This window comes from Electrophorus electricus, chromosome 14 (assembly GCF_013358815.1).
Source record: "Electrophorus electricus isolate fEleEle1 chromosome 14, fEleEle1.pri, whole genome shotgun sequence".
NCBI lineage: Eukaryota > Metazoa > Chordata > Actinopteri > Gymnotiformes > Gymnotidae > Electrophorus > Electrophorus electricus.
This window is the reverse complement of record NC_049548.1, coordinates 7112501-7136262: the sequence shown is the minus strand read 5'-3', so window position 1 is coordinate 7136262 and position 23762 is coordinate 7112501. Positions and strand designations below refer to the sequence as shown.

At 45.5% G+C, this 23762-nt stretch overlaps 1 protein-coding gene across 5 annotated transcripts in view; it reads right to left on the bottom strand.

The window, feature by feature from the left end:
- Positions 1–23762, bottom strand: part of rbfox3a (RNA binding fox-1 homolog 3a) — a 292617-nt gene that overhangs the window by 154622 nt on the left and 114233 nt on the right. For all 5 annotated transcript variants that reach the window (XM_035533352.1, XM_035533347.1, XM_035533348.1 and 2 more), the window contains one exon: positions 3668–3751. In XM_035533352.1, coding sequence (XP_035389245.1) covers positions 3668–3689 — 22 coding nt within the window. In that variant the 5' untranslated portion in view covers positions 3690–3751. The remainder of the gene's footprint in view (positions 1–3667; positions 3752–23762) is intronic.

Sequence of the window (23762 nt, the reverse complement as noted above, 5' to 3'; positions counted from 1 at the left end):
CTCTAATCACATCAGCCCAGAATATCGTGTGTCAAGCTTGTCACGGCATGTCATTCACATGCTGGTCCTTTCTGGATGATATGGCAGGGTGGGAGAAACACGAAGAGAGATTAACCCATCGCCTGTGATGTCAAACTCAAAAGGAAGGATGGGTTTCTATAATCGATGTCATGTCTCCACAGCTTCAAAGAACTCCCAGCCCTTTCCAACAAGCGTCGGAAAACATCAAAACTTTCTAATTAAGGCCGTGTCACTGCGATTCTGATGTGAGTCCCGTGATTTGGCCGTGGGGGCTCCTGACGAGCGCTGATAGGGGCCGAACAGCCCTTGTGTAATTACAATTAGAGAATGTTCATTTGAAGAGCTCAGATGGGGGAGAGCGCGGAGGGGGGAGGACGCCTTTGTTATACAGTTACGGCGATCACCCTCAATGACAATCAAAGCAGCAAGAGCCACAGGGGCAGATAAAACTCCCAACTTTGGCCCAGCAGGTGGCATGAGAAGAATGGATATCTTACATAAAAAAGCCTTCTACTCCAGTCACTTCCCGTTACGCCCTGTGGACTGCCAGAACTGAACATTCTGTGTCATGTAAACCCTTTTCAGTTGACTCCATTTTCTCCAATCGCTTGTGTTTTTTTTTTCCTCTCGGTGTCATGGCGAACACATGTGGCGTTAACGCATTCACGGCAGGGACTCTCTCACCGGACACAGCCAGTAATTCAAATCCCGGCTCACGTGTTTTCCTCATGGCCGAGCGGCCCAGTCCAGAAACACCATGATTTAGACCTTAAGCAAAGGGAGCAGCCAAACAGCCAGGAGGGGATATTGTGCGTGCCACATTCCACAACAGTAATTGAGTTGGGATTGATTGCTTTCCCAGCAATTAGATTTCCATTGACGGATCCGTAAAAAGGTGCACCCATAAAGAAGCAGGGGAGTGGCGGTCAGGTGCAATCCCTGCTCCCTCAGCCTCCGCTTCCAAACCCTGCACTCGTCCATCATCGGTGCAGGAATAGCTCACAGGCACTTTTCTGCTAAGGGTACTCTCCGGCATCTCAGATACACATTTTTTCACAGAGTGTAGCTTTTTTTTCCAGCATGGAATTAACGTTGCTTGCTGCTACTTGGATTCTGCTTGAGCCCTAAAGTACTACCGCAAGTAACAGGCTAATCTTGTTTTGGCCACATTGGAAGCTCCCAGACGAGGAGAAGAGCGGCAGCGGCACTGCTGGTGAGCCAAGGAGCTGACAATGTGCAGCATGTTCTAATTGAGCCCATAAGAAGCACTGCTTTACAGGACAGTGATTTGTCTGTTCTCAGATCAGTTTAATGCTGCGCTCAAGGTGCTTGCTGTTCATTTCTTTACTCACTTGGTATTAGGTAGCTTGACGCCGGCACGCCTGCATGTCCACAGTGTGCATGCTCTCACAGCGGTAGCGCCAGATCCACCACAGTAGGTCTGTCTGCTCATTCCAACAGGAACCATTTTAATAATCCTTGTAATTCCATAGGTGTAGTTTCATAGAGCAATTTGAAGTAAAGCAGCATATTTATTGCTATCCATTTGCTATTTTGGTAGGAAAGTAGTACTTTATGGCTTGTTTGAAAACAGAGTAAATAAACAAATAAATAAATAAACAATCAACCAATGAATAGTAGTAATAATAATTAGAATAATAATACTAATGGCATGTTATACATTTAAAGAAACAATGGTTTTATTGCAGAAACCATACATAGGAAAAGAGAACACACAATGACAGCCGTCTATCAAAGACTTACTTTCTGGAAATACCACCATGAGACAAATGGTTTAGATAGAATTATATAGTCAATCTTGAAAGAGATTTGTAGGTAATCCGGAAAAAAATGAGCAAAAAATTACATGACTAATTTCTGGAACACGAAGTCTGACAATCCCACAGTTGCACAGCATGCACTTGGGGGTGGAAATGTCGTTTGGGGAGATGAAGCTGAATTTGACTAATGACTTCCTCAGTGTGAACAATAGAGACAAATGTGACTTTAAATCCGAAATACTTAAATCCAGCTCTCGATGACTCCAGGCAAATATCATTAGTTACGTGGGGCCCACCTCGCTCAGCGAGTGCATGCACAGCCAGATGAGGGCTTTCCTCCACTCAATCCATCACGCGGGGCCCTCACGCAGGCTGGGAGCCTCCACACAGGGTCCCTGCTAAGCACGGGAGCTGCAACAGCTGTAGCTGATGCTGGGCGAAGCACACCGAGCTGCCCAGCTCCACACCTAGAACGGCACCCGCTGCACTTCAAAGATCGGCGCGCTGCAAAGGCCCTCATTTGATGTATCGTTTTTCGTCTTAGTAATTCCGCGAATAGCGGCTCCAACTTATCAAACTGTCACCTGGAATACGGCGGCCCACGGCCCCAGTGCATCACCTGAGCTGGTGAGATCACCTAGTGATGGGTGATGCTGTTCTCATAATACTGCAGCCCCACACACACCCTTTTGAAAAAGGGCAATGAAAATGAGAAAAAGGTACATTTTAGCATATCCCATTTGCCTGAGAGTGAATCAAGTTATCGCCATTATTTTAGGTGAAAGCTATCCTGCCATCAAAGCTGTAATAGAGAGGATTGGCTGCTCTGTTACTGGTGTTTTATAGTTAGCAGTGGTGAGTATGCTGGTGCCCTGGGCATGTGCTGTAGACCCACACTTAGCAACTCTGATCAATATGAAAGCGTACACTGCTAAGGCAACATAGCTATACACACTCACCATCCCACCTGGCCCCTAAAACGCCTCATAATCTCCAGAAAGCGTAATGCAAAACAACATCTCAAAGGTCAGGAAAAAGAAAAGTCAAGAAAAAATGGTTGGCTATTTACAAATAATATTTAATGAATGAGTTTTTTAAATAACGGATTGAAGGGATGTAATTGCAGACGTTTTTATGATGACAGCCTTGGCTTTGCAGGGCTCTTTCTCCTCTTTTCAATTACAGCCTAGAACAGGGGGAGGCAGAAAGAGGGAAGAAGGAGTGAGAGAGAAAGAGAGAGAGAAAGAGAGTGAGAGAGAGAGAGAGAGAGAGAGGAAGAAAAAAAGAGAAAGGGGAGGCTGGCGGAGGCTGAATTAAAGAGGCTTTTTGTCGCGTTTAATATCAATTCATTCCATGGACTGCTGACACAGGGAGTCCGGAGAGCCCAGGATTTATGGCTGCCTCTAATGGGCATGCTCCGAATCAAAGGCCTGTCGTCAGCACAACCCACCCTGCACTGTGCTCCCTCCCTCCCTCATTTAAAGACATACACACGCCCGGGCTCCAGCGCACACATGCACCGCTACCGCCGGCTCCCCACGACAAGCACTAGCATCCACCGCCGAGCACTTCCCTTGGATGTAGTCCCTTGTGCAGTGAGGTATGACCTGTCATTATGGGGTGTCTTTGGGGTCCGAGCTGTGATAAGACAGGTTTCCAGTGAATCGGGGAAAGGAGAAAGCGTTCCCTTCAACAGGCAGGGCTGACGGCAGGTAACAGTTAGGTACAATGAACCAGCGAGTAATGAGAAAACAAGTGGGCTAGAGAGAGAGAAAAATGGAGAGAGAGTGAGAGTAGGGTGGTCCTCACACTCAACCCAACACACGAACCCAACACACCAGACCCCCCCCCAAACATACACTGACCTGCCCAGCTCGGGGTCTCCATGTACAACAGGCTGTGTCTGAGCTGTGCTGAAGACTCACTTCTGCTTCACGGATGTGTGGGTCCTGCAAAACCGACAGACAGGGTCAGTGTGATGCCACTCAGGGCAAAACAATACATGCAAAGGTTTAATATGCAAAACATACAGCTGTAAAGCCATGCATTTAGATAAGAAAGCAATCAAATGTTAAAAAAAAGAACAAGCTAGTACTCTGGTATGTTTTCTAAAAAATATATATATTCTTTTTTTTTTTTTTTTTTTTTTTTTTTTGCAAAAGTAAAAGTCAAGGTTAAACTCCCGAAACTGAAAAGTAATTTCTCACTGTCTCATTTGCTAAATCAGAAAAGGGCATGCTTGCTTGCATTTCAATCTGTACTTGGATTCCCTAATGGCTCGGCATAGGTATAGTGCCTCTGCTTTAAGCACTGAGGCCATCCTCGTGGATGGGCACTACCCCGGGTCTGTTGGCACTGGAAGGCTTCAATCAGCTCCTGTCTCCAGACTGCCCTCGTTATGGTAATTCTGAGGCAGTGGGAGGGCCCAGATAAGCCCAGGGTTCCACCGCATAACCAAAGCCTCCACCACCGGTGCCCCGTGCCAGCCCAAACTACTGTGCCCTTCTCCACATGCCGCTGCACCCCAGAGGCTGCCACAGCGCCTGGCCAGCCTGGCTCGCGTCGCCTGCTCCGACTTAGTTAAGGAAAACAAAGCGAAAATAATGGATTGTCAGGAGGCTGGGCACGCGGCGCTTGCATTTGAATCCGGAAGCATGGGATCTTCAGGAACATGTGGCATTCATTAAGCCCAGACATCCCAGGCGTGGCGCATGACTGGGGCACCCCTCTCCCTGGGACGCATGTCCCATTAAGCCTTTCTGGGGGAACACAACTTAGGCTGACTAAACCATCCCCTTTGCCTGATACGCTGAAGGATTGACATCCGACTAATATCAGCAGTTAGCTAATAGAGACTGAGACTAGCGGGGTTGTGTGTGCTTGTTATATAGCAGTCAGGTACTGTCTTCTCATCACCTCATCATACTCTCATCTGAGATAGAGGGGGGGGAGAGAGAAATGAAGCATTAATCTTGGAGAACGAGGCGATGAAAGAGAAGTCGCAGTGCTGCAGCTTTCCTCTAGGCATGGTGGCAGTAGAGCCTCAAACATAAGGCCCCAGAGAGAAACATATAGCGCTCGGCCAAAACATCTCCTTCCGTACATTACCATAATTACACAGCCTTAATGGCCTTTATTGCAGGCCATTCTGATTAAATATGCATAGCGCCCGGGCCACATCCACGAAGTCTGATAAAAGTGTTGTTATTCTTTGTCATTAAATAGTTAACATTAATCTGATATATAGAGCGGGAGTATTTATTAAAAAAAGAGCACCTGTCAACAACAGAGAACCTCTCTCTCTTTCTCTCTAGTTCTTTCTCTCTCTCTCTCTCTCTCTCTCTCTCTCTCTCTCTCTCTCTCTCTCTCTCTCTCTCTCTCTCTCTTTTTCTCAGTCCATGGGGAAGGGTCTTGCATTCTGAGTGTTCCCCTTTGTGGTCCAGAGCAGAAGTGAAGTTGGAGAAACCGAAACCTTCTGGGAGATCCAGTGCAGTACCGGCTCTGTTAGAATTAATTTATGGTGAAATTCTACATGCTGGCCAGAAAACGGGCACTCAGAACCAGAGGCGAAAAAGCGGCACACTGCATATCAACAAACTCCCTGGATGTAAGCAGATGCCCAGGCAGGAGTGCAGGTGTAGGACGTTCCCACCAGACAGGACGCTGAGCACATTTCCCTTCAGACACGAGAAAACACATGACATGTAAAAGAGATTGAGTTTTTTTGTTTTTTTTTTTCCCCTCCCTGTGGTCAGTGACGGAATTCGAAAGTGAACCGTGCTTGTTGCTGGATCTCCGCAGGAGTTCCAGCAAAAGAAGCGCATTTCAGGCACGATCCCACTTATCTGCAGTCAATCTGGTTCAACAGATTCCCACGTAAATTTTGTAAATAAAGGTGTATTCCTATCTGCGCTCAGTAGCCGCGTTTGTGCCAGGGTAATTATTACTGTGTGTGTGTGTGTGTGTGTGGGACGGAAGCCAGTGGCGCAGTGGAATATGATACAAGTGTATACATTATGCAGTCTATTGTCTGTTGGTGTGTGTGCCTAGCAGGTCCTCAGACATCGAACCCTTGAGATCGTATTGATCTCGTCCCTACGGATCTTTCCTTCTCTCTCTCCTACACAAACACGCCCGTGCACACCCTACCCGTATTGATTCCATCCCCACAGAGGCGAGCTTGCGGTGCCTCCTTCTCCCTCTAGCGTGTCTCTGTGTGTAATGAATTGCCATGCAATAGTGCTGGCGTTTTGGGAACAAAGCCAAAACAATTTGTTATTTCATCACAAGTAATTAAAATCTGTTTCTTTTCATGTTGTGGTGGACTTGATTAATTATTTGGATGGTAAAAGGGGATAAATAACATGGAACTGAAGATCACTGTGGTAAAAACAATAAAACAGTAATCAATTGTTAAACACTGATGTTACAAGCATACGGGGGAAAAAAGAAAACCATAATCATCTCGATACGTTAGCTCAACAAGTTATTTAGATTCCTGTACAGGACTAAATGAATGAGGCAGCTGTGTGTGAAAAACGATGGCATAATGCAGTGTAATATCTCCACTATAAAGTGCCCTGCAGACTGTGGGAGCTACAAAGGAAATCCCCATCATAAGAGCAAGTGCAGCATCATCGTATTTTAATTTGTGACATCAGAGAAGTACATCCAGACTGGAACGGACTACGTGCCTCACTGTTTTCAGTCCTCCACTTGCCAGAATTCTCATTTACTGTCGGACCACCGTGTCTGGGACTCGACGCTAGTGACTTTTGACTCCCACCAGTACAATGGGAAGTTTAATGAGAGGAAATGGGAGGAAAATCGAGCAGGCAAAGCAAAGGGACGAGTCCGCTGGCTGGATTCCATTTGACGGCACCTGTCTGCCACAGCCCAGAGATCAGCCTTCCGCTCCATTAGGAGTGGGCACAGCGGGGAAGGTAAGGGTCCTGCAGTGATCTGGTAACAACCGTTTCAGACAAATCAAAGGAAAGAATATTAACACCTATCCGGGTGTTTGTCTGCATATGTTCCTCCTGCCTTCAAAGACACGAGGAGATGGAGCAGGGGGGTGGATGGCAGACTTTGTGGGGAGTGCATCTTTTCATGACAACATGAGAGTTGGGTGTACGGCGAGGAGAGGGAGGAAAATGCCCAGAGCTGTGCCCAAACACAAAAGGACCCTGTCGGAATCCTTTTGGATTCTCGCTGGCTTTGTGAAGCAGATTAGATGAACAGGCTACACGAGCTCAGTAAACAGCCGTTACTCCATTCATCCTCCATTCACAGAGTAAATATCCCCCCACCCCCCACCACCTTGCATTCGCACACACAGCCACAAGCTGAGCCTCTGAGCAGATTGGCGGGCCACTCAGGACTGATCTCGAAACTGCAGCGAATGCTAGACAACCCTCGGCTCCCGCAGGGGCGGGAGAAGGTGAGAGCAGGGAGTCGATGGCGATGGCCAAGCCGGCGTAATTTGATTTGCATAATCGAGCGGTGGGAGACGGCGGGAAAGCTGATCCCCTTGTTTGGGGAGTGGATATGAGAGCGTGTAACCTTTTCCAGCTGGAGCTGCAGCGGTATGCAAGATCTCTAATAGAGACACGCTGGTTTAACTAGGAGAGCCCAGAGTGAGTCACAACCCTGGGGCCTAGATCCAAACAAGGCAAGCCCCCGGAGGTTCACACTCAGACTGAGAGGGGATTGTTCGAAACCTAAAACAGACCAAGGCCAACTGAAAAAAAGAAAGAAAGAGAAAGAAAAGAGAGAAACAGACAAATACCCTGCGCAGATTATTAAAGACCACAGGGCAAATCGGAGGTCGAGACCAGCCATACTCCGAGTGACAAAGCGACCAAGACCCATGTGGCAGAGAGCAGGAAGAAGCCGAAGGTCGAGCTTTGAGGCCCACTCTCAGGTCACCTCAGTAACCAAGCGAAATCACATGCCAGGGATATCTGTGCCCGCCAGGCTGGGCTTTGTGGCCACATGCAGCGTGCAGCAGCAGAACAGCTCCATCGGGTCACCCCTCTGACCATCAATGCCGCTGAAATATTACGCAGTGCCAGCTCCAATCTCCTTTGTCTCGTATTGCACTAGGTAAGCAGTAAATAGTGGCTGGGGCCCTGGTGGCCCAGCTGAGATATATGAGTGCAGGGAGCGGACAGCACTCCCCAGCAGCCCTGCTCAACCACATGTAGCAAATGTTAATGAGCGCTCCCAAATGCCAGGCCACTCTGGAGATGCTGCCATTAACCGCCCGCACCCATAAATAATACAGTGGGATGCCACATCTGCAGTGGACACATGCGGCACACGGGGAGGACGGGAGACAGAACAGGGCGGCCCAAAAGATACAAGGAGCCGCCGAACCTCTCCACGGCTTGTGAGCGGCATGATGAGCGCGCGATGCCGGTTACTCGGATTCTCCGGCAGCATGCGTTGATGCTGAAACAGCAATAAAGCTGGTTTTCAGTCAGCAGCCATTGGTTTCAGGCACGCACGCTAACTGCTAAAGACCAGAGCCGTGGCATGCTGGGACGTGCTGGGCTTTGTCTGGCATTGGAGTGACTGAATGCTGAGCTAATTGTCTCCTCTGTTCCCACGGGCCTCGTGGGTAAACCCCCAATCACGTGCTGCGGTGCTCGCTCACTGTCAGGCAGGATGGACAGGAGACAGCGGAGAACAGGCATGTGTGGTGTATGATGCAGCCCATGGGAGAAGAGGGGGGGCATCAAATGAAATATGGTCCACCATAAAGAACAGGCAAAAAAAAAAGGACCAAAACAAAATAAACAAACAAACAAACAAATAATTTTAAACAATGGCATGGTTTATTTCCAATTTGACTTGATTTAGGAAAACATAAATAAACACTAAAATGTAACAAGGGCGTAAAGTAAGCCGTAAAAATGCATCACTCTGGTGGTGCTGTGCTATGGCGGAAGGGGAGCTAGGGGCACATGGTCCCAATCACGAAACATCGTTAGTTTGTCATCAGTGACTTTCTTCCGTCTGGATCAGGAAAACAACATGAGCTGGCTTTATAGCGCGAGATGAAAACTGGATTTTATGGTAATTATTCCGAAGCAGCGCGGATTTAGTGAGTTGTTAAATTGGAAATCAAGCCATCGTTGGAGGCAGTAAGACTGTCATCTCATTTTCATTGGCATTCCACAGTATATCATTGCATTATGGAACGGCAGTAATTATGTTTCTAGTGCAAACAGGCAGATTTGAGGTGCTAACATGGAGGCTGGGCCTGGATTTGGGGGACTGAGTCTGAGAACATTGCTACAGACACTGCTGCCTTTCTCTCAACACTGAGCTGGATGCTTTCAGCACCAGCAGCTTCTAATCCACGCTGGATTGTTTTTTAATTAGCTAATTTTCGACTGCGACGTGCATGGCCTACTGTTTTTTTTTGTTGTTTTTTTTCTCTTTTTGTTTATTGTGCAGTTTAAGCTCAGCAACCTGAATGTTTGGCTCTTCAGTTCCAGTGACTGCAAATTAAAAACAGCACCAGTATATTAACCTACAGCAAGTACAGTTATTTTATCGGGTAGAGAGAGAGAGAGAGAGAGAGAGAGAGAGAGAGAGAGAGAGAGAGAGAGAGAGAGAGAGAAAACATAATCACTTTGATGAAGTACTGAAATAATTTTTTTTTCTGCATACCGAATGCATTTTTCAACACACAACCCTCTTTTAAAACAGAGTAACCGCAAATATGTTTGATATTGTTGTCAGTCTCTTCCTTCAAAATTGCACTAAATGCAATTTTGGACAAGTCATATAGAGCCATAAAAGACTTTTCTGTGATGAAAAGTAAAAAGAATGCATAATTTATGGCAAGAACTGTGCAATTGATCTCTCTTTGTTGAACCAACTGACAAAGTGCTAGACGAAGTGATGTCAGAAGAGCTTCCCAGCAAACTGTCTGCAATCAATCTGATTGAAAGCAGCCCTTCCAAAATTCTGATCACAGCAAGCCTTCATCTCAGCTTGCTTCTCCCAGAAATGTGCAAATAAGCTGGCAGACAGGGAAAGACCTGAGCAAGATGTGACGCACAGTACGGCAAGTGGGCGCGTACCTGAGCCGCGTGGCCATCTGGCTCCCAAAGCTCCGCGAACGCACAGCGAACGAACACGTTTGAGCAGACTTCCCAGTCGTCTGCAGCCCGTACGGTGTGGTAGAGCACACGCGTGGGCCGTGAGGGGTGAGACGGGGAACAATGAACCCACAAACAAAGGCCAGGATTCTATGGCTGTTGCACACAAACTACTGCCGGTGTGCACATGAAGTAAAAGATTTAGACACTGACAACTGGGCATGGACTTGTGTGTGGAATTAGTCACTGGTATTTGCGAGTGTGTGTGTGCGTTTTTGAGTTAGTATCTGAGTATTTGTGTGTGACGGCTGTGCCTACGTGCGGGCGAAACGTGTGGCAAGGGTGTGTGTGTGTGTGTGTGAGTGTGTGCATGTGTGTATGCACACATGTGTGCGTGGGAGCCTCAGACAGGCGAGAGACGCGTGTGCTGGGCTCATCCTCACTGGCGGTGAACTCGATTTCACGGGTTAGAGCCAGACAAGGCACAGGCAGCCCAGAGGGGCTCTACCGGCCGTTTGATTAAGCCCATTTCTGTTCCCAGTCTATTTAGAATCAGTGTTTGCTGTTCGGCCTGACAGGCCTGAGCTTCCCTCGGCCTGACAGGCAGCGAGAGACCCACTCCTCCATTCAGAGAGCACCTGCCTCTGACACCACAGCACCTAGTGCGCACACCATGGTGGTTTTACCCTTTTTTTTCCCTTTTTGCTTTCTTAAAAAAACTCTTTTCTGAGCTCCAGAAATATAACAAGGTAGAGACTAGCATTACTGACCAATAGACAATACTGCATTCCCAGCAGAGTCCAGCACCTGGGTCCAGCCTCTGAGGCCTTAGCCCCTCACCAGTGGCCCATGCATCACTTAGGCATGCGGGGGGGTGCAAACTGTACTTGTGTTTGCTTGCATTGTGAAACTATTCTTTATTAAAAAAATGGTTTGTTGAACAAGGCCTGAATATATTCTGAAAACTCATAACCTGTGAAAAAGAGTGTTAACTCACTAACAAAATATGTGTATACAGTTTGTTTGTTTGTTTTTTGTGTTTAACTGTACACATTACAATTTATTTTGAGTTTGGTTTATTTAGTGAACAGAAAAGCCGAATTGAAATGAAAATGATCCTCAGTGACTGGGGGCAGCACTGAAACGAAGGTCACATTAGCACAACAGAAGCATCAAGGGACAGAGACAGTGTTCACAGTACTCTTACCCTTCAACATCCCAGTCACCAACAGCTGCTAACAACAGCAGACATATACTGGCCAGAGTGTACCCCCCCCCCCCCCCCCCCCCCCGACTACCACACACACACAAGCACTCATATATCAGACATTCATCACTACTCACGTGTGTGATGACCACCCCCAGGAGCTTTTAATATTTAATGTAAAGATTAATCAGCCCACTCATTATTTTAATTGTTCTTCCTTTATTCGGGCTGCCAGAGTTATGGATTACCCCCCGCAGACCCCAACAACAGCTCCCTGGATGGGGATTTATGGGTATTTTTGGATCAGTTAGCCTCCAGTCATATTTCACCATTTTCTGACGAGCCATTAAAATGTCCCGGGTGATTAAACAAAGGCGCCACGATCAGGATCCTGCCTCCTTCTTTTCAGGCACAAAGCATGCTGGGAGGATATCTCTCCAGATAGTGATTAACACATCCACCAACAAACCTCACTGGGTGAATGTGTGATGTCACTCCAAAACATGTTGCACATTCATACTGGAGACTAATAGTGAGGCAGATGGCAGAATTGTGTTAGAACTAAAACCTTTCAAGGAATTGTGGTTACTAAGTAACAGGCAGCCTAAACACTGAAAATAGTGAGAGATATCAAAACTGCACAGATGTAACAAAATGAATAATGGTGCTTTGTATTATACATTTATATGATGGCTCACAGTGATTTTAGCACTAAAAAGCATTTGGCTTGGCCTGAGTCCTCCCAGTTGGAATGTCCTCTCTCTGCCTGGCTGGGGGGATGAAGGGGCCCTGCCTCTCCCCTGCAGTGATTGAGTGGGTGTCTGATGGAGAGTGTGTCGAAAGCGAAACATGCCAGCCGTTCAGCTGGGGAGTGCCAACTCACACAAGCACACACACACACCCATGGGGTCAGGACTTCTACCACCGCTTTTCATTTCATCGCTCTTCCCTGGCCAGGGCTCTTTGTAGGCGAAGCGGAGAGCGCGAGTTGCCGATTACATAATCCTGTTTTACAGAGGCCCATCCATCACCCGCCTTTCATTTTCATTGGAGCCAAATTGCAGCGAGTGCTGGGAGTGGAAACAAATTTCAGCAGCCTAGCATATCTGTTTAGTTTGCAGAAAGCAAAGGCAATGTGTGGAGAGAGAGTGGGAGAGGGAAAGAGAAGGAAAGACAGAGAGAGAGAGAGAAAGACCGAGAGAGAGAGAGAGCTAAAGAGTGAGAGTGAATGTGTGTTAGAGAGAGAGAGAGCCAGCCAGGATGAAAGACCTCTCCTGGTTTGCGTCCGGTAAGGGTCTGATGGTGATACATGGTTATAGACCATCTGCACTCAGAGACGATAAATTTATGATTATGGCAAGGCAGCTAAAAGTCTGTCCATTAGTGTAACACAGAGGCCTCAGCAGAGTCTCTCCCATCAAAGCCAGCTCAGAATCAGCACTAAAACTGCACAAGGCATCCAGCATTAGGCAAATTTACATGTCACTGCCAGGTGTCAATCAATTACTGACAGTTACTCAGCTACTAAAACTGCACCACTCATTTTTCTATTTATCTCAGAATCTGTTTGTGTTGGTGGCCACAAAATGGATGTGTGTGCATGTGTGTGTGTGTGTCTGTGTGCTCATGTGTGCATGCGTGTGTGTTCAGGTGTGAGTTTCCCATTACCAAGCGGCGCTGTGGGCTCTCCGGGGGCAGCCGTGAGTTGTAGCGGCTGGATGGAGGGCTGGCTGTAGCTGGGAGATGATTGGTGGACATAAAGCAGGCTCGTTCTGCTGACAATGGCGGAAAGACAATGAACTGAAGATGCATTCACACCTCGCATGGCTGTTGCTTTATTGATTCTTAAATGGCACCGCTGTCCAAATGGCTCGCGAGCCTTTTGTGCCCTGACATCTCCGCCGTGCAATGTTCAATTAGTTTTAGTGTTCCTGTACAGCTGCTGCCACCATTGCCTTCCCTGCACACGCGCGCTGAGCCAAACACAATTATCTCCACGCAGCGCCCAAGGCGCTGCACCTATGTGCGTACGCGGCCAACACGAACTATCAATCCAAGGTCGTCCGCATTGCGTGGTGCCTTTGGACTTCAGGGGTGATCAATGTGAAGTTTGAACTCGAACCAAGTGTTCGTCGGGTTGATGTCAAAGATTTTGTTTACGTTCGGTGGAGTGAAAAGGACGCCAGATCTCGATCGCCGCGAACACCCATAATATGGCATCATTTCCTCCCAGTGCTGCTGCTAAGCATGAACCAGCTAGGAATGGCGCTCACCTTTCAGACTGGCTTGCCTCAGCTTCTCGAGAAGCCATTTGTGTGCGCTGCGCAGAGAGTGGACGGCAGCGCTGTGACCTAGCTTGGCTCTCCCACTGGGTGAGAGGATATTTCAAATATTTCACTTCAAGCAAATCAAATTGGAAGCAAACCTAGCAGGAGCAGCATGATCCAGAACTGACAAAAAAGCATCAGACCCAAATCTGTTCACGCATTTAAAGTTTTGTCTTGCTGACTCAGATGGTCTGCTGTATTCTGTCAAATTCCAAAAGTGACCAGGCTGTTTTTAGACACCACTGCAGAACACGGTGACCAGTGTGAGCCCCCAAAGCTCAGTGCTGCTACTTCAGCCTCCAAACTTCCTGATGAGACAGCATTGCTTGGAAATTAGCACAAGTGAAACACCTTCGAACACAACAAGCCGGCCGCTTCAACAAACATGAGCCTCTTCTTCCAACACTTCGCATTCTCAGCACAGCCCGCACGAAACCGACAATGTGCCTGGGAAAGAACACGCAGAGTTTTTATCTCAAAGGGGGGAGTCTCTAACCCTGAACCCAAGAGGCATGTGCGAAACGAGCCCGCAGTAATGTTGGTAAAGAAGCTCAGACTTCTTGTCATTTGAAAATCATGCTGCCTTACTTACAGTATCTTAGGGGTAATTTGTTTACTGAACTGAATGTGTGGTCTAAGCAAAATAATTAATGATTCTTTTCCTCCAGTAATTGGTTTTGCACAGCCGCCAAATAACAATCTAATGCGAGCTGCCTCTTGGAGCACTGAGCTTAATTTCAGGCATTTGGTGCAAATCTGTCAGAGTTATAGGCTTAACACATGCATTATATGCTCACTCAGGAATTGGGTACTATTCAGAGTAATTAATTTCACAATGAAGGGAATTTAAAATCTATACATCTCAAGAATAATCAAAAATTATTTTGATCCTTGATTGTTTATGTACTTCAGTGGGTAACACTTGCTTACTTTTCAAACGCATTATCAAGGGAAAACTAATGATGTTGCACATAAGGGGGTTGGTTTCAACTGATGCCAATTACCCTTATTTTTGTGCATGCTTATTATAACCTTTGTAGTACCCAGGGGCACTTGACTTAACAAAACACGTAAATTATGCAAAAACACATTTGGATTTGTTTATTTTTTTCTTGCACAGGGCTGACACATTAGAAAAGGAATCTATCTGACATAAACACATACATGACTAAATTAAAACTCCTATAATATGGAAAGAAAAGAAAAAAAAGCTTAAATAACCTCAGGGTTTATTAACTTCCAAGAAATAGTTCTTGTGCACGAAACATGAAGAGGCCTGAGTGGGCCTCACTCACAGGGGTTTAACCAGGGAAGACTACTAGTGCCAGCCCAGGATAGGCACGGGTGTTCTCCTCCTCCACGTTTTCACCAGGACCTGTCGAGATGAGCGGCTCCTAAGGCGATCTTGTACGAGGCCGGTCGGCTTGCTTTCAGATGTTGTTGATCCTCTGCTCCTTCGCCTCCACACAGGGAAAAGCTGTAGTCAGCAGAGGTCCTCATGTTTGAGTGAGCCTTTCAGATAAATCGATAAGCCTGCTTTTTCTTATCCATTTTCCCCCTCCTCCATTCCGCACACTGTGCTGATACAGAGGTGTGTGTGTGTGTGTGTGTGTGTGTGTGTGTGTGTGTGTGTGTGGGAGTTATGGGAGAGGGAGAGTTTGGGATGGAAAGGGACTGGATAGGGTGGTGGTGGGAGGGGGAGTGGTGTTTTAAGCTGAGTGGTAAACCGTGGCTGGATGCTGAAGGATAACCAGCGTTCCAGTGGCATTTCCATGGGTGATGGTGTCAGGGCGGATGCAGCCGTGGGGCTCGTGCAGGACAGGGGAGGTGAGTGCCGCCCAATCAGAGATGAGGAGGGGGTAGTGGTGGCAGCAGTGGTCACATTCAATGAAATACATCACACCGATGCTAGCACCTTAATTACATCTGTCAATCAGAAAAGCCTCAGCCTATCTGGGACCTGTCTCCTTTTATCCCTAAAAGTGGGACATCTAGTCAACCCTCAACCCACTTCACTCCTGCTCACCTTTCAAGCTTTTAGTCAGGGAAGGGTGGAATGGTGGTCTCTTAACAAGGCTTGTTTAAAATACGTCGTGCATTCTGGCTGTTCAGACAGATGGCTTGAGGACTGTTTATTTAAACCCCCATTTGGAGAGCAGATGTCACAAGTGGCAAATGCCTGTTCATATGAGTTCGATTCATTTGCCACATTTCTTAGAAAGAGCGGCTCCGAACATGCTTCTTATATGACAAAATATGCCAACGGAAGTCTTTAAACTTGCCTTGCCACTGTGGCTGCTGGTACAGAAGCTCAGCTTTACCACACAAACGTGAGAGGCACGAGCTTTAAGGCAAACTGCTAGCAAATGACATAAAGCAGGAAAGGCTTTGATGCACACCTCTAACAAATTTGCACCAGAGTTTCAAAAGTATTATGTCAGCTTGGAGCAACTTAAGGAAAGTGAGCAAAATCAATGCAAATACATGCAGTAAAATAGAAAAACACATTCACAAACAACTACAGAGACCAAAAAGGCCATTCCTAGCTCCCTAAGGGTTATATAATATTTCACTTTCCTCCAGTGTAAAGTGGATAAAAATGCGGACATAAACAAAGCAGCATTCAGTGCAACTCTTTATATTTCTCTCAGCTTCCTCGATCTCTTAAATAAATGAATCACTGCAACAGAGGCAGGGACAAATAGCATAATATCTGAACGCAGCACGAGGATAACAGCTGTAGCAGGAAAGAGGATTTGCTTTAAGTGGAGGTAAATAAAACATGTTGCTCTTCTCAGATAGTTTGTGGGGATATTGGCCGCTTGCTGACACTCTGCACTTGGCACCAGAGGGGAGGAGGAAATGTATGTCTAATTCTGCGGCCTGTGCATTGCCTGGTGACCGAGGCACTCACACTGTCAAAGTACATAAGGGTTATGGATACAAGCCGGGGCGGAAGCTTCTCCATGGGCACAGGGCTTTGCCTATTTCCCCATTCGACATCATTCTCCTCAAACTGCTTCTTTTATTTATATCAAATGATACTCTTCTCCCTTTGCAGTCTCAGTCCCAGACACCCCCTCCTGTTAACCCACCACACCCCTCATTCCACCCCCCCCACTGCCATGAAAGGTATTGCTGGCTCATTGTAAATAAAACATAACGCTTCCCTTCAGCTCTTCCCTAGAGAAGGTTATATTTCTATTTTTGCAATGAGCAGCAAACTTTCTACAGTAATGCTTATACAGTACACATCACTGCAAGCAAAAATCCTCCTTTACCCAGCTGAGATAGTAGAAGAGCAACTTTAACAACACTATTGTGCCTGACACTGATATCACAAAATGTAGCACTGATGTAGTTTTATAAACCTTTTGTCTAAGCAAATGGATTGCATACCACCCCCCTAAAACATCTGACACTCAGACAGCTTCTGTAGTGTCTAGACACGGACTAGCATGGCTGGGGACAGCAACTATAATACTTGTTTAGCTATCTGCTTCTGGATATTTTAATTACTTTCATAATCATGTAGTTTCAATAATGTTGCTTCTTTTTCCAGCCAAAAAATGAGCGAGCTTGATATCAAATACTTGTTACATTCTGGCCAGATTAAATAAGTTGTCAGTATTGTCATTGCTTCTATTATGAACAGCATTCACTGTTCAGCTAAGAAGATTCCACCTACTATAAATCAATGTGATCACCTTTATAATATATCTTTGTGCTTCCAATTACCATTTAGTTGGGAGAAACCTGAAGCACACATAAAATGAAGGGTCCTATTTCTCATGATGGTCAGTACGACTAAGCAATTCCATAATTAATGTTTCTTATAATGTAGCTTCAAAGTGCTTTTTTTTTCTGTAACTAGCTACCATTCTATCAATGACAGCTTAATTAATTCCAGTGTAGGTTAGTTAACTAAATACCAGTTACTAGACACACACACAGGGGAACAAATTGGCCAGGCTGTATAGACTGTACATAGGCTGTAGCTGATACAAAATGGAACCCATCACAGAACAATTAGAATTTAGACCACTACAGCCAATTTTCCCACCTCAAAACCCTGCCTGCTGCAAAACATGTACTTGTTGTATTTCCGATGTATTCCTGGTATTCCTGCATTCTTCTTCCAGCAGGCTGAGGTTGTGCTCATCCCCAGCTGTAGGCAGCAGAGAGCTAATCTTGATTGATAGAAAACGAGGGAGAGAGCGACTGATGTGCAGTGCAGTCGAAGGGGAGAGAAATGGACGGCTAACGCTAAAATTGACTCACTCAGTCATAAAGCCCACATTATTGTATCATGGACATGACACCGCTGTAATCATCCGTGGCAGTTTATGTCAGTTGATGACAAATGACAGCGATTTACCAATGGGGTTAACCTGAGCACAGGACAGCCACGGTCAGGGGATTATGATTTAGCATGGCGGCTTGGTGACGCCGTCAGGTCCATAATTCAATAGGTGCAGATAAAGCAACATAGAGGATCTCTCTTACTCTGGTACAGCCATGTGGCAATGGATTCACAATTACCTTAATTACTCACTAGTGGCAATACGTTTCTCATTACGGCAGAGGGGCTGGGAATGCAGGGTCTAACTACCTGCCTGTGTGCCTAGTTTTATCTTACAAGCATTATTCGTTTTAGGTGTACATGCATAAATGCATATCTACTGTACATTCATTATTTGCACTAATTACCAATCAATACACGATGCATACGGTACACCATACACAGTTTTAAAAAAATTATGAACCGCATTAGAATATAAGAATGGGCTGCAGAAATAGACGAAAACCATATTATAAACTAAGCAAGCAATCTCAAGATATCAGGTAACATCACACTAAAACCTCTATTCTAGTGTAGTAGCACACAGAATTCAGGTCTGTGCCACAGCTGGCAGGTATATGGCCAAATTGAATTGTGCATGCAGGCCTCACAGAGGAGCCGAAGAGAGTTTTTACACTCTGACCCGTGACTGCAGCAGCTCTGAGCCTGGTGAGCAGTAACCAGAAGAAGCCCTCCTTTCCTTTAACTAATGAGCTATTGATTGGGGTGAGGTGGGCTGTGGGTAGGGGTGTGGGGCCAGGACTGGCGGAGCAAGTTTATGAGGGAGATCTGCGTACTGACTATCACTCACCATCCCTCAGAAAGGAGAATATTTCCACTCGGAGAGGGAGCCCCACTGTAAACAATGTGCAAGTCAGTGGGAGTGAATAATGGGCCAGCGCTGCAACAGGAAGACAGCGGATCACTAGAATCGGAGGCCAATCAATTCCTATCATTTCTTTCCAGACTCTAAAATATGACATTGCTATCTTCATGCTGTTCAGCGTATTATAGAGCATGTTACCAACACGGAGGAACAAGACCAGAATAAGCAAACTCCAGTCAGAGAGACCAAAGGGGCTTGTAGTTAACAAGTTTTTTTGCCTCTTTAAGTGCACTGTCACTCCTCCATACATTACTAAGCATACTGTATGTCAGCATCAGTGAGAAAGACTTGATTTTTTTTTAGAGGCCAATGTCCAGAAATGCAACAGAAGCAAAGTTCTCCATAAAGGCAGGCACTTTTGTTGTTTTATGGTCACATTTTACTATCTAAAGTAATAAATGACCACATTAACTTCACTTCCTGTATAAATAGTGCTTGTGCATATGTTCGTGCGTAAGGGTGTGCATGTGTTGTGATGGCAGCCTCTGTGTGCTATTACGTTTGCGATCAAGTATGTGCACTCTCTCTCTCTCTCTCTCTCTCTCTCTCTCTCTCTCTCTCTCTCTCTCTCTCTCTCACTCTCTTGCTCTTCTTTTGTAAATTCCTCACTGTTCTTGCACCTACTGGATCGAAGTGTTTCCTTGGTAGAAAATGAATGGATTAAATAAAGTGTTAATGTCTGTGAGTAAACATGGACATATTAATTCTACAAAAATTTACAATCAGTGCAGTTGCCAAGAACTGTGGTGCAGGGTATAATTTGGATCCATTTGTCTGCAGTGCAACTTTCCAGTAAAAAAAAGCGATCCCAAACTACCTGTATAAAATACCGCTATTATTAGGAGCATGCACACGGTTAACTGCATGCCCATTTCCTTAGGTGTCAAGCAGTCTGTAAAAGAAGCAATGTCTCCTTTAGTAGAAGCTCCACCTATGGTATATGATGCTGCTAAATAAGCATGCCATTTATTTGGAAGGAAACTACATAAACGCAGAAGATTCATTATACCTCTTAATCTGCATCACAATTAGAATTAATGTAATTTACAGAAACACTAATACTGACTAAACTGAACTGAATTCAATGAATGAAGGAGGCAATATACATGAAGCTACAGAAACTAAACAAACAAGACTTTAGTAATGAGCGCCACAGTATGTACATAACCAGTTAAAGTTTAAGCATTTACTTTTCAATACTAACACCTTTATTGTATTATAAGAAACTAATATATGTGAGTATTAAAAGCTCTTAAAATTAAACAATAACCTCTATAACATTATTTGGGTATTTTTCTACAATTTGAGATAATTGCTCTGTGGTTTGACTTTGTCCCATTCCATCAGATTCTAATAGAAAACAATGAGAAAACATCCACACCGAGAACAAAGTTGTTTCTATTGATCATCATCAAGGGTACAAAAATAAATTGAACAATAAATTTTGAAAAGTGCTGCAGAGAGAGACTGATCATTTGAGTGAGAGAAGTATCCCATCGGTTTCCCATACACCATCAACAACGTCTTCATCAGCTACACTCATAAGATGAATTCTACAAAGAACTGTGGTGCTTTTCCCTTTCTTTCTTTCTTCTTCATAAAGGTAGAGAGACCTCAGAGGTCTTCCAGATCGGCTCACTTTTACCTCATCAATTTGCTTCAAATCACACAACCGGCCTCACCTGACCCTGGCCAGCAAAGAAGAAATGGATTCTGAAGCATGGCTTGTTATCATTTCAAAGCCACACATATCTGTAGACTTTTTTTTTTCTGTACACATCAGCAGTCTCCGACCTCTGATATGCAAAAGTCTTCTAAAAGTTAGTGTCAATCCTTTGAAGCTCTGTCAATAATGAAGGCAGAAGCCATGACATAGTATAGTCATGTCATTATACAATCACAAAAGAAAAAAAATTAACATAGTTTACAGAATATTTCTTTTCCAGCTATAAATGCTTATTTGGTCTTTGGTTCAATCAAAAGCTCTAGCTAAGGAAATAGGAATCGCACTTTTAAACTCTTCAATCATATAAGATCCACTACATTCCCAAATATTTCTTTTTCCAGAAAAAGAAAAGAAACTGGAAATTTTAAAAGCAACGAAAACACTGATACTTGTGTAAAAATAAACAAAACACTAACAACATGAACAGCTGAGGAAAGGAACTGACCAGAAACCTTCACTTTAAGACTTTCAAGAGGATCAGCAGTTATCCAGAAGTAGGAGCATGGAAATTGGACCCTAACAGGTCCTAAAGAGCCCTGGAGGGTTCTTAAAGCCCTTTTGCTTGACTTTGTAAGGGGCTCTGCACTGCTGAGTTCAATAGCACTCCCAGACCTGCACTTTGTTATTTAAATGCTCTTCTTTATCTCACCTTTGAAAGTGGAGATGTGTGTGAGGTGCAGGTGAGGGGGGAGGCTACAGCTGAAGGGTGTCCACTGGCATGCATGTTCCGCCATGACCTTGGAAGTCTCTCAGCAGTCAGTGACCCCCGGTGACAGGTCCTCCACTGCAAAGCTGGCACGGTCACTGCCTCTGGCACGGCTGAGATCAGAGCCTGCCTGAGACTGGGCTCCCATCCCACAGGAGCCAGCTAACGATTGGCTGGCAGGCTCCAGGCTGGCATTTATTTGGGATACGGTTAAGAAAAGTGATGGCCACACAATCATTGGCTGTGTCACTTGATAATAGCCAGAGGCAAACAGGGTTACGTGGACTTGCATTCCTCACAAGAGCAATTCATTTGTTCTGCCTCCATGCAGTTTACTATCTGCGGTGCATCTCTTGCTCTCTCTCCTCTGGCTATCCGATATTCTCCCAAAGATTTCCAATTGCACTTGGACAATGGCCTCAGTGGGCTGTAAAGGACCATCGATTTGGACCCTCTTGCAAATATTCCTCCCAAACAGTGAGGAGTATCTTTCAAGCCATTTTACATCTTAATGGATATACCATTGAGTGCCCCTTGATTGTTTAACCAAGAAAGTATAGCATCGAACCACATAGGCCATTTGCACTCGGGCCATCTGGGAGGCTGGGTACAAACAGTCAGACAAAACAAAAGCTGAGATAGATGCTCTAATATCTCTAACTCAGCTACAGTTACCGGACCTTAGTATCCATGGTGGAGAGAAGTGGATTATTAGATGAAAAAGCATCAGAGCAAAAGGGTGTATGTGAAGATATGAGTCAGGCCTAATGTGACCACTGACTCAGAGGTTGTTAAATTCATGACCACACTAATGATAAGTTAACATCATTACTGGGCAGGGAAAAAACCCCAAAAAAACAAGCACCACCAGCTGAGAACAAATAAAGGTACTTGCCTCTAACTGACAGCACATGAGGCAAGACTCGAAGAATTCTAGAGGAAAGTGCAAGGCTACTTTAAATTGTCTCAAACCCAGTACACTTCAGCTATACCATTAAAGGAACCTACTGGGAAATTATCTCTGAGTGCCCAGAAGCATCAGCACAAGTGGGACATCAGGTAGGGACAGGACACCTCAATACAAGCTGTCTTGGTTAATCTAGTATTGTAGATGGAGTTTTAATTGCCTTCTCCAGAAGCCTTCCTGCTCAGGTCTCTCACGGAACAACTTAGTCGTCCAAGAGCCCGTCTGAGCTTCGCCTCTAGGGGTTCATGCCACTCCTTAGCACCTGACTGGACATGGTTATTAAGAGACAAAGTCCACTGCAATTACCCTTGACTTGTGCTGTGGCCAATCCATGAACCTTTCCCCCAACCGAACAGTACGAAAATCCATGTCATTGTGTTTTCATCCCAAACTCTGCTGGGAAGAAAGACATGGAAAGGAATGTTGATCAAAACATGAACTGCGACCTGGTGTGTGTATGTGTAGAGAACAAGCCATCCCGGGAAGGCAGTGGAGGCCTGGCTGCTAGCATAGCAGGAGTAGTACTGATCATAGCTGTGCATGAGAGCTTCTGCCAGGGAAAGGCCACCTCTGGCTAGCTCTTCCTGGCACTGCTTTGGCTGGGACACTCCACCGGGCCAAAGCTTCTTCTCCAGTCATTATCCCCATGAGCCCTGCCGTCAATCTGATTTTTTGGTTGGTTTGTTTCTTTAATTTTAACTAAAACAAGTGGAAACTAGGATTTGAACTTATTTGTTTATTACCCAAGGACTGAGAGTCGGATTGCTTTGGCACTGAATGTCACTCACTGACATCACAGCACTCTTGTTTTAAACAGCATGGATGGCCTGAGGTTGTTTGTGTTTGAGGTTGATTTGAGTTTGTTTCATTTTACTTAACACTCACAAATATATTAATTTTAATCATTGTTTGCTCTTGACTCCTTGGCTAGAAATGTCTGTCTATCACCAATCAATGATTTGTGATGAATAACAGGGGATGTACCACACATAGTCAAAACCTAAAGGCAATCTCTTGAAAAGCAAATGGGGTCTTCCATCCTCTAAAGCAGCAAATCTAGAAGTAACTACAGGACCACTGATGAGTAACTTAGCCCTTTCGACGCTCTTCTAGTGTTCACCCAAGAAAGGACGAAATGAGACAGTGTGCCAACAGGGGCAGAACAATGCATGGGATGTGTTTGTGGGATGAGCTATTGTCCTCACTGGACTGTTTCCACTTTCCTTTGGGAATTCGCAGTTTTTATCTTCTTCTGGTCCCCCTTCATCTATTTTTCCATTAAACAAAGTGTGGTGCTTTCCTTCATCGGCAACAGATTCCTCTCTCCTCCTCCTGTATCTGAGTGTGGAGCATAATGCTAGCGCTCCTTGCCACTGCGTTTCTGCACAATTAGCTCCAAAGAAACCAGGGGAATCACGGCCGAGTTGCGGAGCCAAGATGGATGGTTGGAGTTGTGAAGGTGACGGCGAATAGTGAAAAGGAGAAAAACAACAGCCCATCGGCACGCAAGCCTGGGAGGAAGTAATAGTCCTTGTCAAGCAGCTTTCCCCTTTTAATGAAAACACACCGACTGGCTGAGTCGTGGGAGTAGGCACAGGCCACAGTACTAAAAGCATCACCATCTATGCAATTCTTTTTCACAGGAAGTCACCTTAATTACCCAGAAGGCTGCACATGTGGGTGCA